This window comes from Haliaeetus leucocephalus, unplaced genomic scaffold (genome assembly GCF_000737465.1).
Source record: "Haliaeetus leucocephalus isolate CR32 unplaced genomic scaffold, Haliaeetus_leucocephalus-4.0 Scaffold273, whole genome shotgun sequence".
Classification (NCBI taxonomy): Eukaryota; Metazoa; Chordata; class Aves; order Accipitriformes; family Accipitridae; genus Haliaeetus; species Haliaeetus leucocephalus.
In genome coordinates, this window is record NW_010972709.1 from 3,324,606 (window position 1) to 3,340,451 (window position 15,846).

Sequence of the window (15,846 nt, forward strand, 5' to 3'; positions counted from 1 at the left end):
TCGGCTATTCAGCAGGGACATAATAGGTCCATGCAGTTATTTCCAGGTTTGCATTGCAACTCCAATTTATTTCTCAGGCTCTGAGATGATGCAGGGAACGCAATGAAAGCGGGAACAAGATGCTCTACTGAGGACCTCAGTGGTTTCTAACCCAGAAGTTTCATAAAGTTGTCAGTTCACAGAGTAAAAGTGAGAACTGCTAGAGCTGTGTATGGGGTTTTGCTCCCTAGGGGCTCATACCTACAAGCTCCCAGCAGGATAATGCTGCTGCAGTACTGGTTGGGAGAAGGAATCTGTTTCAAGCAGTTGGGAAAAGCAGGCAACTATGTGTGAGAAAGGCAAGAGATTCCCAACAGGTCTACCAACATTTTAACGCTTTTCAAGCCCCTGTCATTCACCATGACAATGTGCAGGCTTTCCAGTTTTGTTGCTTGTACGGCTTCAGGTTTTGCAGTGAACCTCTACTGCTCCAGGGAGAGCGATACAGGAATGGGAAGGATTTCGTGTTTCATGTGCTGGTGGCAATGTACCTTCCAATGCCTTAACAGGAGGTTTGCTTCATTAATGTCTCACATGCAGCGCAAGCTGAACCTTATTATTACTGTGTAATGAGGGAATTGCTGACTGTCCAGTCTCTCCTGTCTGACTGTAGCAGCTCTACAAACCTCTTTGGCAAAGAAAGCTGCAGTTGTGCAACAAAATGGGAGGAATCACTTTGCATTTGCACGGAGCTGTCAGCGAGAGCGGGATCTGACCCACTTATGGGGGAGTAATTCCTCTGCTGCCAAAACTCCCCAGAGACAATATCAAGAGAGAATGAGGCCTTTTACTTTAGCCAGAGAGTAATCCCCATGTACTGAACTCCGGTTTGGTATCTATTTGCTTTACAAGCAGCGCTGTACTTACAGTTGCTCCTCTGGGTCCCGGCAGACCTCTCTCACCAGGAATACCAACTTCACCCTGGCAATAACACCAAAGTCAGCTGTGCCATTTAGGAGCCGCGAATCCACCCTTCCCAATCCACTGCAGAGCCAGAATGTATTCCCGAATCCCAGACTATTTCAATCCCAAACTCCCTGCCCTGTTGGTCCATCCACTAGGTCGCACCGTCTGCCTTGGTGGGCTTTGACCTGTGCTGCAGCATAATATCCGTGCACGGAGGTGCCCACCCAGCTGGCTGGCATCGCGCTTGCTCGGTAGTTCCACGCAAGCGTGGGGCTGCCTGGGAGCGCTCACCACTGCGGGCTTGCATGCCTTGCAGGCAGCACAGCACCTATCGCGTTACTGAAAGGTTTATTTCTGCAGGGAAGCAGCACGCGAGCTCCAGCTTCGCGGTTTGGTTTAAAACACACTCAGCAGAGCTCGTGGTAAGTGTAAATGATGGGGATACCTACAGGGATGCCTGGCTCTCCAGAGGGACCTGCCTCTCCCATCTCTCCAGGACTGCCCTGCGAAGGAGAAAGCAAACACTCAGTTAGGGCGTAACTTCAGAGAGTCACTTCTGTCCTACGTAGAGCAACGAACAGAGGAGGGAGTTAAAACCTGGATCAGGAAATAAAAACAGCTTTAAATTTTGACAGTTTTAAGACCAAGGCGACAAAACTCTCAACAACAGACATTTAAAGAACAGGTGAGGTGTACAGCCTGTCCTGGGAGCAGTGACTAGGGAGGACTGCCACCCCCAGGGCAGTGCCACCACATCCCATCTCGGACTGAAGTGGACCAGTGAGACCAGGATGCTCTTTTAGAGGCATGCTCAGGACACCCCATTTCATTCATTCCTGCATCACCTTTCTGCATGGAGAAATGCCTTCCTGCAGCGTGCTCTCACGCATGAGGATTAGCAAGAATAATGATGCAGGTGAAGAGGAGGAAATTCAGAAAGGAAGGGGAGGGACAGGAAAAAAAAAAGACACTTTCTGGAACAGCTATGTGCTGAACTGCTTTGGTCTGTCTGAGATTTTCTTTTATCTCACAGGTTGGTGCCAATCTAAAGCTCTGTGGAAGCTTTTCTCCTGAGGTAGAGGGAAAGTCTTCCAAAGGCAAGATGAGATAATCCTGCTCCTGCTTGCAGATGCTCAGCCTTTTGATTCCCAAAGATGAAGCCTGCCCTTGGGACTTTGACAAAAGGGTGACTGCTCCCTTCTGAGGTTTACTAAACAACTGACAGCTCTCCCGTGCATCTGCTGTGTCTTCACTGAACAAGGTGCAAGAGCTGTCTTAGCAAGAGCAGGGCCAGCTCAGTCATTCTACCTAATGCCTGCTCCTCACTGCCAGGGGAACCCGGCCCGGGCAGGAACGCTGACACCATCGCTTCGGGGTAAGCGTTCCCAGGGTCTGCTTGTGGGCACCAGTCCCCAAAAGCCGAAAAGCCTTGCCATGACAAGTTTAGCAGCTTCTGCACCAGAACCCATCATAAGAGAGACTCACTTACTGGTTCACCCTTCGCGCCTTTAACACCTGCTCTTCCAGGCAGTCCCTGAAAAAAAATAAAATTAAAGCAATGTCAGAAGCAGAGTTATTAAATTTGTTATTCTGGTCTGACTGGATTTACAAGGAGCAACATTTGCTTGAAGAAATGGAGGATTTGCATTTCTGCAGCTTTCACCATGAAAATTATGGCTTCAGTTTCCCTCTTGTTCACTGCACTAGCAGCTCTATATACACTAATCCTTGACAATTAGAGCAAAGAGGAGGAACATACAAACAGAGCAGCAGCAGCAACATTTTGCACAGCAGAAACCTCTCTCTAGGGGTGTTCAAAATATTCTGTAAGACAGGAAGAAAGGAACACTTTACCTCTATTTAAACAGTTGGAAGACTGGAAAGATGAAACATTTTGCCAATGAACACCAGTAAGCAAGGGACAGAGCTCAGGCTACTGCTGAATTATCGCCATTTGTATCCCAGATCTTACCTCCCTGCATAAGGGATGCACGTCACTGGGATGTGAATGAGAAAATCCCTCTCACGTCTAAATTTTAAACAGAGCCAGACTGGCCAAAAGCCAGGGTATTACTGTATTAGTATTTGGTGCTACTCCAGATGCTTTCCGTTCCATCTTGTACACTGCTCCCCTGTTTGTATGGTGGGAAAAGTACATTTCCTCTTGGCTTAAAAGGGGCCCCTTGTGAGACAACGCACAAAATGAACCTCCCCTCTCCCCAGGAAGGATCTCTGTACGCAGGCCAAGCTGCTGTAGCACCCCGAAGGTGACGGGTCCTGCTGCCATACTCACAGGCAGTCCGTTTGGTCCCTTCTCTCCAGGAGCACCCATGCGAGCTGCATCACCCTGTGGATATCGAGAGGTTAGGAGGGACCCTCTGCTACTGGAAAATGGTCTGACACAGGTAGGGGACCCACTCCCAAACAGGCATTTGTAATCTTCTCCCTCCCCATAAGTGCAGGACCAAGAACCTGTTGTGTCTACAGGGGATGGGTACCCACTGGACACTGGGTGCCCAGAGCTCCCAGGTGATTCCCTACTCCCCTTGCAGCTCCCGGCCTTCCCTGGCAGCACACGGTCCCTGTTCCTGTGGGATCACCGTTCAAAAACCAGGCAACTAGTTCCTGACAGCACTTTGTCTACAGGCAATTAAAATAAACAGATGTCTCTGTCAACAGCTCTGAAAAGGCATCTCTGAGGGCCTAGAGTCAGCCAATAGGAACCACTAAGTATAAGGACACAGTTGAGTTTAGATCCTATGTGCATGGCCCGTATGTGCATCTTCTTTCTTTAGAGAATTTCCTTGGGATTAATTAATAGAAGCAGCTTCACCCTTCCTCACTTGTTACACTGTTGGAAAACTTTTTAGAAGCAAAAGCTTTCCAGCCATGCTCTTGACAAGCATCAGTAGCTTTACAAAACTCAAGGGACAGTAACAGAAATCTTTCCTGCAGTGTTTAAGTAGGACTTTACAAACCTTCTCACCATCGAGTCCAGGAGCTCCATCCCGTCCATCCTGGCCAGGCATGCCCTGCAACCACGCACAATGCAGGTTAAGGTTATGAGGCAGATACTGGAGTTTGCAAAATACATTCACATCAAAGAACTTTTTGGCAATGGGTCCAACTCCAGTTGTACTGGGAGACGGGGAGATTTTTCATCAACAGCAGTACAACTGGGTTTGGTCCAACCAGGATTACACTGAAGGTTACACAGACCCACAGAGCAGAAGTTTGATGGCAAAGACTGTAAGGTGCAAGTTTTCTCCTATCGTGTTTTATCTCATCATCCGCAAGCAAGAGAACAGCGAGACACGCATCCTACTTAATTGACTTACAGGTTCTCCTATGAGTCCACGAGCCCCTGGGTTTCCTTTTGGTCCAGGTCTACCCTAGAAATGAACAATAAATCCTGTGTTATCCAGGACACAACCCTTAATAACAATCAGTCAGCAGAAAGAATACTCAAACTCTGTAGGGACATTTCATTCAGTTTGTGCTGGCTCCTACCCTGTTCATGTAGGTATAGCGGTTCTCTTCGGACACACCAGAAAACCGGCCCAATGCTGGCAGCAGCATCTGGGAAAATTCTTGATTGTTTCAAGGGATGGAGATGTAACATCTGATCCCTGTGCTCTGGACTGTAAGCAGCACTTAGGCACCTTATTACTCAGGCATCTTTAATAAGACTCAAACATCTCATTTTTGAGAGGAATACTTTCATCCCTTTCACCTCCCTTTCAAATAAACCAAAGGGGGACAAGCCATAATAAACCTGTGAAACAGACTCCTCTGAATGTCACATCCAAAATTTGAGCAGACGGGTGTTTTACTGCACTTACAGTATCACCTTTGGGCCCCCTGAATCCTTGAGGTCCTTTGTTTCCTTGGTCGCCCTATGACAGAGGAAGAAAAACCCATTAAGCATCTTCATCACACAATGACAAAGACTAATGGTTCAAGGGTGCAGATGATGAAGGGTTTTTTTGTGCTGTTTTCTGGCGTTAGCAGAGGTGTGAACGTACACATTCCCCTAGGAACCTGGCTGTACTTTCTCAGTTACGCTCTGTAATTCCTGACACACAGATGAATTGCAGCAGGGATTTTGCCAACAATCTCTCGGGGCAGAGACCACCCTCCCCTTCATTTAATGAAGCATTTTCTTTAACCAGAAATAGAGTGGGAGAAAAACTTTAATATTTACTGTCTAGATCCTGCTTGGGGTAATTAAATGTTTGGTGGACAATAAGCACCTCATTTTATTTTAGTTCAGATGAATTTCTTCTATAATTGCAAAGACTAGGGAGGGGTCCCCAGAGGGGGGTACTGCATCGGGGTCAATGCAGACTGTGGTGTGTTGGCTGGTGCAGGCAGGTGCCTGCTATAAAGTAGATGTCATATTATCCACCCTAAGAAAAGACTAGGTGGAAAATGCTCTTATAGAGAGGCCATAATGCTGCAGATGCAGCTCAGGTCTCCCATTTGGGCACAGTAAGGAGGGTACGGGAGTCTGTCCACAGGTAAGCGTGCAGGTTCCGTGTTCTACATTCCACCCCAGAGCTCTGCAAAAGGATGAGGACTGCATCTTTAATACACAACCATTTCTGCTTGTAGCTAAAGTTCTTGCGAGCTGTGGGCACTTGGGAATAGACCAGGTTCAAAGGATGAAAGCTCAGGATAGCGCTTGCTGATTCCTCCTCAAAACTCTCCTTCCCAAGAACACCACAGATGCCCCTCTCGAGTGCTTGCCCACAGCCGCTGATGCTCAGGAAGAGCAGCGAAGAACAGAGAGCAATGGAAATGTAGTGAACTTATTCTGGCATGGGGCACGACTGAGGGAAAGACATCATGAGGTCTGGGTCAGGTGAAAGAACGTTGCTCTAACTGGAGCGAAAAAGGCAAAGGGAATAATCCGATGGAGGTGGTCAGCACACCCCTCCTGTTTACTGGCAGTAAAGAGTTTAGCGCAGGAGGAATAAACTTTAGGCTTTGGTTGTGGAAGTCAGGGCCATAGAGATGCTGAGAAGTAGATACATACAGCTTTCCCTGGAGGTCCTGGGATTCCAGGTGGCCCTCTGAAACCAATGTCACCCTGCAAAGAATAACACATCATTGTAGTGCTGTGGTTGGCAGAGCCTGAAGTAACAGTATCCCTACCTTATATCACAATCTAAGAAAACACAAAGGCCCTGGAAGGACACCCCAGATTTCTTGCTAGTTTGCAACAGAGTCTTGCAAAAGATCCCCCTCTGAACAAGCAGGTTTTTACTCTGAATCTCCTCATCATTATCTCTGTGATACACTGGTATCATTCGTGGCCTTGCTATCTTGGTAACGTACTTGTTCCTAAATAAATGCATGACTTTATCAAATTCAAAACCATTCAGCCTCTAGGCTGATGGTCAAGGGACCTTGGCAAAAGTCCAAAGCCACGATGAGCTAAAGATTGACCCTGTTCTCACTGAGGAGACTTTTCACGTCCTGAAAATCTTTGTCCACCAGTGATTCTTTGGCTTTTTCTTGCAAAGAGACAGAACAGAAGGTGGAATGTTCATGAAACGTTTCCCAGTTTTTTGCAAGATTCTTTAGCATTGTCGGTCCTGCAGGGACAGCACTTTGCTTAGAACAGGGTGGGCCTGATCCTGTCAATCCCTCAGGTATGCAGGCTCCTCCTTGCCTTTGGAAGATTGTTCTGCTGGGGGCATGCAGGAAAGAGCCTGCACTTTATATCTTTACAAGTTCTCCAGTCGTCAGTAAGGACAAGTGCCACCTGGACCTCGCTTGAGACAAACTGGGGGGGCTGGGGGAAAAAAAATTAGAAGAAGGTGATTCTTACTCTGTCACCAGCCGGACCCATTGGACCAGGGAGGCCTCTTAGTCCTCTTGGGCCCTAATTAAGAAAAAAAATCAGTTAAAACCCAATCACTGTTAAACATAAAATGGCAGAACAGCATGACGTAGCAACTCAACACAGACAACATTAAGAAACCGTGAAAAGCGGCAAAAAGCTCAGCCTCCTGATGCACAAACGAGACATTTTCCCCTTCGGTGACGACCTCTGAGCAAGTGACACTGTGAAGACACCCCACGCAGACATGCGTTCAGAGTGCCTGCCCTCTCCAGCCCGCCTGCCCGCCTGTCAAGCCAGCCCAAAAAGGTGTCCAGGGCTCTACTATTGCTTGGATGTCTCATCCAAGGTGAGGTGCCAAAAGCAGGACCTGAATTAAAGCTCAGCGAAACCAGCACGATTTGGGTTTTTTTCCACCAGCACCAGCTTTCACATTTATTATTCTGCAGAGGAGAGAGCTGTTTGTGTGATGCAAGATGACTGATGGCACCACTGAGCTGCACAGTAAAAGGGTCAAGGGAACCGCTCCGAAGAGTAGGTGTTACCTGCAGGCCAACACTGCCGGGAATTCCTGGAGGACCTGGAGGGCCAGGGTTACCCTGAGAGAGAAAAAATAATTAGACGAGAGGTGAGACAGCATAAGCCTGCCAACACAAAGCCAGGGACCTTCCCATCTTATTTCTCCACGAGCTCCCTTCCACCCGCTTCCCTCCCTCCCAACCGCTTCGGAATTTGCTTCTACATTACAGGCAATTTTTTCTATGTGCAAGAACACTTGATCAGTCAGGAATTTACCCGAGTGATTAATGCAGGGCTTTTTCCTGAGCTGACATCCCTGCACGTGAGACAACAGGCGTTAACTTATCAAACTGATCTTAACATTGCGATCATTGGGAAGATGAATTTTCTTGAAGTATTAGCACACGGTCATACATGCAGAGCAATGGAAGCCAATGCACTTCAGTCATAGTAACTTCTCCTTGTTGTTCAGCCAATTCCCTCATTTCTCCCTGTCTTCTTGAAGAAATCATTTGTTATGGTGCTTTTAAAGAGAAAAATCCTCCCCCACCCCCTTTACATTGAAGTTTACCTTCTCTCCTTCTTTTCCTATTTCGCCAGGTTCTCCTTTGTGACCAGTGTGTCCCTAGAAATAAGAGCTCCAATTATTCACATTCCAGTACAGTCTTGTTTCAAAATTTAGATTTTGTGAGATAGCTGCAAGACCTAAACCCACACAACACAAACAACTTACTGGGAAAATAACGTACGCATGTGCTGTAACCGTGTGAATGGAGGTCACTTCTGGGGTTAATTAGCCATGCACCGTTCCTGTGTTCAGTATCACTGTGTCAGAATTGATCTAGTTTCAGGAAATGCCCAGATTTGGTTTTCAAGAGTGATTTGTGGTGAGACTAGGCTACAGGTCTCTGGACGCAATTCTCAATTACAGGTCAGGGACCAGAACTCAGTTCCCATCACTTTTGAAAATGGGGCCGAGACACTCCTGAAAACCCCATTCTGCATCTTTAACCTCCCCTTTTGTTTAAGTCACCTTTAATGTCCGCATCATCAAGCTTGCAAAGAGATCCATGTCCCACTGAAATCTTTTCTATAAACTCAGATTCAGTTTGCTTCTTGGCTCCCTTCCTATTACTGTGGGAGAGACCCAGACTAATTTCAGCCATGGCAGATGTTATTCCTCACCATGCAAAAGGTCCTGTGCATCATTTGCATCATAATTGGAGACCTTCATAGGTTTTTCCATTTCATAAGCTATGAATTTTGAATAGTTATATCCCAAATATTGTGTATTTCTAATGATATTTATGACTCAGCTCAGACACCAAACAGACCTGCAAAAGGTCAGTTCATGAGGAATTGAGAGCATTTCTCAGGAGATGTTCCACCTATTGCCAACTTCTGCTAAATCCTGCTAAAAAAAACTCGAGTCACTTATTACTTCAGCTTACTGCTGGAGTGTAACCTACTGCACACAATTTGTGTGAATCATAGAGGGGACAGAGAAGATGTTTAACTGCTGAGGAAGGTTTCCTGAGTGTTGCAACCTAGAATTTATGTACCAGAATCAAACAACATCAACAGAAAGCTGCTTGGTGCTACATTGGGTATAAAATGACAATTAAATTGTATTTAATCACGTAAGTTATGTCTTGCTACAGTAAAATGTGTACCTCTGTGTTTACAGGGTCTGTGAGCACAATTTAAGAACTGGTGAGATTTTTACAGCCCTCTGAAGTCTGAAAAGGCAGCACACCATTCTTGAGGCAGCCCTGAACCACTGCTCTCTGCTTGCTCCTGTTCATCAGTTGTGTCCTACAAGGCTTGCATGACGTTTTAACCTTTGTGTTCGCCCTATGAAAAGGGTTCAATTTCATTTGTAAGAATAAACGGCTGGAGTTAAATCTTCCATCTAACAAAGGTTGCAATCCTGCAAAGGATGGAGCCACAAAGCTACGTGCCCGCAAGCGCAGGCAGGTACTTGCAGGATGGATGCAGAGCCTCTGGCTGAAGGTGAAGGGAGAGCGCTCACACTTTGCAGGATTGAGTTCAGTGGCAGAGCAGCTATTGCAACAGCCTGCAAAGAGGGCAGGATCAGGTCCTTCATCCTCCTCTTGTCTCATAATTTGGCTGCTTTAGGGGTTTTCTGTGTCAACAGCATAAACCCAGGCAAATGCATGGCTGGTTTGGAGAGCTGTGGAGCCTACAGGAGATGTGTACTGTATACAAAACAGTTTAATCCCAGGGGTTCATAGTGGTATTTATTTTGGGAGACAGACCCTTCTACCTGCAGGTTGTATTTTTCTTACCTTGAACCCTGGCATTCCTGGGGGACCTGGAGGACCCGGTGGGCACAGAGCTGGGCACTGCAAGGAACAGAAACACTCTTTGGTTTATCAAGCACGCACAGCGCATCCAGGGAAGCTGGGTTCATCACTAGGGAGAGGCAAAAAGGTCATGTGGGGTTTGGCTCTAATTCCACTAAATCTAATCCATTCATAGCATCATGTGCTCACTGGCATTTCCCTATGTCAGAGGGTCCTAAACAGGTCCTCAGGCCCCCAGTAACCCACAAAAGAATGATTTATGAATGGTTTGCTTCACTTTGAACACAGGCTGTGAGAAATTCTGAAGGCTGACTGGTCCACGGTCCAAAATGCTGGAAAACCACAGCTCCGCAGTGAAGCTGGATGGGTATCTCGTAAATCATTAGGAACATATTTAAATCTATGCATTCGTTGACCCTACTGATTTCCATTAGGCGACTCACCTAACTGAAGTGAGGACAAACGTTAGAGTTTATCAGAAGGGGACCTATAAAAAACTCATCCAAATACCAATAAGCTGGTATCTGCAGACGTCTAGGGGTGGGTGAGTTTGGGAACAAATCAGAACATGCATGGATATTTAATGGGGACTTAAAAGGCCATACTCTAAAAACTATAAATAGGGAACAAGATTTTCTTCTGCAGCTTCTCTTTCATTTGTTTGTTTTTTCTCTCAATAAAACCTCAGGCAACACCTCTGTAGCAGAAATTTAATTTTCTAGTATATTCCACGGGGTAACTTAAATTAAACTTGCAGAAATAGTACCATTTTCTATTAACTTCCACATGACTTGCCATAAGGCAATCTAAACTGACTCTGAGCTTTTTTTGGGGCACGCCAATTAGAAAACCAAAGATGCTGTCACAACAACAGCTGTGAAATCTGGAAATGTCACTTCCATCGTTCATGGACTTAACACTCCTTTCATTCCCTTGAAAGAAAGGAGTCAAGACTTTCTCATAAAGAAGGAAGTCTAAACAAAGCATATGCCCATAGGAACCCAGTGCCACCATCCATGGAAATAAACAGTGCAACACACATGACCTTTTCTCTTGCAAAGCAGGACTGGAAACAGATGCATGAAAAGCTGTTGTCATTTACCAAATGCTAAAGTTGTTTTGTAAATGAAGAATGTATGCAAAACCTGCATTTTGGAAAGCAAACTGGAAAGCAAAGATCAAGGAAAAAATTAGCACAAGCACATCTACCTCCTTGAAAGAACATTTCAGTCTTGTAAATACACACAACACTTACGCATTCAGTGATAAGGCAGTTTAGACCCACGTCTGCAAATCTGAACAGTGCATGTTAAATGGTCTGACAGACACCCAAGTATGCCAATGAAAAGCCACATCAGGGATTACACCAAAAAATATTTTCATGCTACATGAAGAAAAACCTACCTGAAGGTCCCCACCGCCATCAGGAAAGGAGCCCGGAAGACCCTGCAATTCACGACACGTGGTCTTTTTAAATATATCAAGACAAACACCGGGAGAAAATACGATTTCTGGAAAACGCACTTTACAGACCCAGCTCAGTTGGATCAGCCTGAGGCAGATACCCAGCCCCACAGCGTAAAATGCAGCTCCTGAGCCCAGAGCATTACGAGCAGCACCAGTCCTCAAAACAGACATGTCAGGGGTGTAATTAGCTTCTGGAGATGCACAGCTGAACTTGGGGAAGAGCCTTGAGCCTTAGGTGATGAAGGCAGCAATTTGAGAAGAGCAGCTGTGCCTGGCTCCCCTTTGGGCCAGGGAAGTTCCTTGGGAAAGACATCCCTACCCTTCCAACCCTTCAGAGATACCGCAGCAAACCCAAAACAGAGACTTGCTGGTTTCAAGCCCCCTTTGCTGGCCCCTACAAGGACACATCGTGATCCAAGCAATCACACGAACCTTGAGAGAACAGAAAGCCCATCCTGCGATCTGCCTGTGCCATAAAGCCTGGATGTCATCGGGTTCCTCCACCCCCACAGCACAGACGATAAACAGGAGATAATCAACACACCAAAGTGCAGCCAGTGAAAAGTCACTGCTCTCCTTGGGGCACGGTGTTTACGGCCTGCTGAAACCTAGCCCGGAAAGGGAGCGCTCAAAGCAATGGCAGCAAATAAAACGTGTACGTTCTGGCAGCAAGAAGAAAATTCTGGACTCCCCATGGGAATTTTTCTCACATTTATTTGCAAGTCTCAACTTACAGGAGGTCCGGGTGGTCCAGGAGGCCCTGGGAATCCTGGCAGACCAAAGGGACCCTAAAAAGAGTGAAAAATAATAAAAATTCCCCTTCTTAACCATTTAAATGAAAATGCGAAAGGAGAGGAAGGGTGGCTACCAAATACCATTGCATATTTGTGAATGTGGGGCAAGATATCTAATGGGACTAAACTGCACCTTTCCTTCTGCAGAGGCTTCTGTGACTGCAAAGAGAAGAGCAGATGCATATGCAAGCATAGGGATTAGGACAGAAGAACATATCCCTGCACCTGCATCCCTGCTTCCACTGGCTCTGTACCTCTCCGGTGGAGCTGTGGGCACCCAAAAATGATGGTATGCTTCTGCAGAATGGGCTTGCTCAGATCAGACCCATCCTATTCAGTAGCTTCTTTTGAGGATGCTGAAAGTACACGTCAGCTGGTAACTGACCCCTGTTCTCGTGATATCGGCTGCTCTTTTCTCCTTACCCATAGTTGGTAAAGGAAGATATGGCTGCAAGCAGTTGCACACCTTTGGCATTGCACTGGTTGACTGGGGTGATCCTACACAAGCTGATACAAGGAATAGCATTGCCCACAGGCGTTTGTAGAGCTTGCAGTGTCTTACGCATCACGCTTCCAGAATGGGCTAAGAGACCAGAAATGAACCTCATTCTTCTGTGGTTGTGGCACAATCAGTAAATGAGGATCAAATGGTAGGAGAAACTCACAGGAGGACCCCGAAATCCATTTCCACCTGGGAGCCCACTGGGTCCTGGAGGCCCCTGTTGAACAGAGAGAAGATCCTTACACCCGTGGCGACCTCCCATAGCTGCCAAAGCCCAGGGGCAAACAAACAGTCTGGCTGTCTTCAGTTGTCGAACCCCCCCGAGGAGCTCAATCCTCCACCCAGACAATCACTTTACCAACGCACATCTTTCTTTTCGCTCCACCTTCCCACAGAGCACGCTCTTGTCAATGTTTTGTGTTGCCAAAATCTGTCCCATCTGACACAGGGCAGCTCTGAGGTACCCCAGGAACCCACCAAACAAAAGCTGCCCCAGAACTGGTGGTTTCCAGCAATTACAAGGCTGCTGTGCCTTGAATTTACACCAGCGCCAGCTTCCCTGGGGTCACGGTAAGCATAAAAACGCACAAGGCTGCCGATGCAGGAGAGGGACCCAAGGCCTGGGGTGGGTTTGTAACACTCGGAGTATCCAATAAAGCTAGTATACTAATTTAAACCTCTTTTTCAAAAAAGAGCCTCATTACTTACTGGAGGTCCTGGTAGTCCTTTGCCCTGGAAACAACATTTGAAACAGTAAAAGATCACTTTGAAACTGAACATACAGGAAGAAAGCAAACCTCAGAAACTGCTGCTTAATTTTTTTTAAGTTTCCTTAGCACTCCCCTGTCCCCAATTATTGTAATTTGCAATCAGAGCAGTGCTGGAGTCTTAATGAATCCTTTTGTTGCCTCTAATAATTTGTATTCCCTTTACATAGCTGTTACCTATGAGACATCTCTAAGTAAAGCCACATACGGTGATGTGACAGTGGGGCATAGACATTTATGAAGACAACATTCTAATTTATCTACTTTTCCTTTTTTTTTTTCCTTTTATTAGACATTATCTAACGTCTAATAAACTTGATAGCATTTGATATATGCTAGTCTTTATCCCAACTGGCTTGCTTTTAACAACTCAGAGACTAAGAACAGGCCCTGTGTTACCAGAACAGGTCATACATACATATTTAAACACTTCAAACAATATTTTCACTCATTCAGGCTTTGATCCCTTTGTTTGGGATACAAGGCTTCCCGTCTTCTCTTGGTGATTGTTTTAGCATAATATTACAAAGCATCTTTACATATGCCCTTCTAGGGGTTACTTACAGCTGGTCCAGGTGGCCCGGCAGGTCCTAATGCACCCTGCAGGAAAAAAACAGAGTGCAGATTAGCAGGGATAAACCAGAAACTCCCACATGGGTAGACACCAACGCTTGCTCTTCTTGACACCAGTCTTTGTTGGAAAACTCCAGCAGTGTCTTACAGTAACAGCACACAGCTGGAGATGCTCAGCTGAACTCACAAATATAAGGACATAAGCTTATCGATAATGACTCTGTCATTCCTGATTAATTACTTGGTTAAAGAACATTTTAAGATAGTAGGGATGGATGTTCAGAACTGGCCCCACTAACTTTCTTTGCCATTTTCTGGTCAAGAGAGGAGAGACTAAAACATGAGCTGTCCTAAAAGACAAACAGATACTTCTGCAAGTCACAGCTGGCCTCAGATTAGTCTCCAGGAATATCTAAAGGTTCATAAATTGAATTTCATCCATTTGAAATATTCTCATTCATAATACATTCATATTGTAGATCCAATGACTAAATTATCTGAAACTATTTACAAGATTTGGACTCATTCTAGTGAATTTTATTAATTCATACATTTTCCCTTCAAGCAAAGACAAAGATTTGGCAGCTTCTGCCTCTTCACTAGCTTCCTTGGCAAATACCCAATCTCCTTTTCCCAGTTTGCATTCCTACTCTTAAGCTTAACTAGAGTTTGGTGAAATCTTATGTCTTAGAATAGAATTAAGTTATTCTTGAAGTTGTTACATTCCCGCTTAACTGAAGATAGTAAGACAGACAGACCTTCTTAATCCCTTTGTTGCATTGCAAAGATGCCACCATTGGCTGGTAGACTGTAAAATTAATTATAGGTAGTAATTCTGAAACAGAAAGTAAATGCAAATATAAAAATGAACAAAAAAACCAGTGTGGTGGGTTGACCTTGGCCAGCAGCTGTTAAGATATCTGCAAGAGATACCGGGCGTGCATTGCTGCCTGATGCTCTCGGGTCTGAGAGGCTCCTCAGAAAACAGCTGTTGCTGCGACAGGGAAAGGAAAAGCAGAGGCAGGCAGCTGGTTAGAGTAGACCGATTTTGTCACTCCTTTAAGAAGCAAAAAAAAAAAAAAAAAAAAAAAAGGAAAAAAAAGTGCAGAATTGCCAGTGTAATTTGCGATGGATGATAAATAAAATAATAGTTTGCTCAACAGCACTGATGCAGCTGTCACAGTGAGTTTCTCTAAGCTGTGCTGACACTCAGGAGCTGCAGAAGAGCCGTGTTGTTCTCCAGGCCCTGCCGCAGACAGCTCTTTGCTTGCATTTGGGTTGTTTTCAGCTGATGTTGCTCTCTGATAAAGGCAGAACTTAAAATAGTAAGAAGGTGACAGATTTAAACACAGAACAAACCATGTTGTTATTTATGGACTGTGTTAAACTAGTGCCAGCAAAATCCTCATCTCTTTGTGCAGGGGACAAAGAGCAATTACAGCATGAGGCTTTCCCAGCCTCTCACCCGCCAGATTGCCCAAACCTTTTTTCCAAACGTTCTCAAAACACTGCACAGAAACATCTCGAGAATGATGCCTGGAGCTGGAATTAAATGGTATCTACCCCTAGGACCAGAAGAACAAGGCAGATGGATAGACCTAGGAAACATCCCAACACACTGCTGTTTAACGTGACCCCAGGGATGACGCCAGCCCTTTCCTAATGTTCTGCGTACCAAACGAGATTAGAAATATTTTCACTTGTTAAGCTTAAGGAGAAACATACAGTGGACCCAAGGCCTCACTAAGAGCAGCCTTGTGAGGAGAGGACTATAATCCAATAAAAATCAACTCTGCGGCAAATGTCAGCTCATTCATTTCTCTTGCTGCAGGTTACTCTGCTTTTCTGATGCCAAACTACTGACGGTTGTAAGGGACAAGCTGGGATCTCCTCCTGCAAAGAAAACATTGAATTCCTGGCACCTGCTGACTTATACCCTAATCCTGCCCCCACCGAAACCAGCCGCATAGCCCCTTTCTGCCTTCGCCAGCATGCCAAAAGGTTAGCAGAGTACCCAAAGCGTCAAGCATTGGCACTTTAGTCTCTTTAATTTTGGTATCTTTGAGGGTGTAAGGTGCAGCATGCAGCAGTGAACATTCCTGGT

General features: G+C 45.7%; 1 protein-coding gene across 7 annotated transcripts in view; it reads right to left on the reverse strand.

Moving 5' to 3' along the window:
- The window catches only part of COL9A3 (collagen, type IX, alpha 3), a 42,982-nt gene that overhangs the window by 13,484 nt on the left and 13,652 nt on the right, over positions 1 to 15,846 (reverse strand). For 5 of the 7 annotated variants that reach the window (XM_010569538.1, XM_010569540.1, XM_010569537.1 and 2 more), the window contains 17 exons: positions 13,734 to 13,769; positions 13,111 to 13,134; positions 12,566 to 12,619; positions 11,841 to 11,894; positions 11,044 to 11,085; positions 9,622 to 9,678; positions 7,884 to 7,937; positions 7,339 to 7,392; positions 6,782 to 6,835; positions 5,984 to 6,037; positions 4,788 to 4,841; positions 4,284 to 4,337; positions 3,924 to 3,977; positions 3,239 to 3,292; positions 2,435 to 2,479; positions 1,395 to 1,448; positions 907 to 960 (listed from right to left, as the gene is read on the reverse strand). In XM_010569538.1, coding sequence (XP_010567840.1) covers positions 907 to 960; positions 1,395 to 1,448; positions 2,435 to 2,479; positions 3,239 to 3,292; positions 3,924 to 3,977; positions 4,284 to 4,337; positions 4,788 to 4,841; positions 5,984 to 6,037; positions 6,782 to 6,835; positions 7,339 to 7,392; positions 7,884 to 7,937; positions 9,622 to 9,678; positions 11,044 to 11,085; positions 11,841 to 11,894; positions 12,566 to 12,619; positions 13,111 to 13,134; positions 13,734 to 13,769 — 852 coding nt within the window. Of the gene's footprint in view, positions 1 to 906; positions 961 to 1,394; positions 1,449 to 2,434; positions 2,480 to 3,238; positions 3,293 to 3,923; positions 3,978 to 4,283; positions 4,338 to 4,787; positions 4,842 to 5,983; positions 6,038 to 6,781; positions 6,836 to 7,338; positions 7,393 to 7,883; positions 7,938 to 9,621; positions 9,679 to 11,043; positions 11,086 to 11,840; positions 11,895 to 12,366; positions 12,492 to 12,565; positions 12,620 to 13,110; positions 13,135 to 13,733; positions 13,770 to 15,846 lie in introns of those variants that run through there. The other 2 variants (XM_010569542.1, XM_010569544.1) reach the window with 2 other exon arrangements.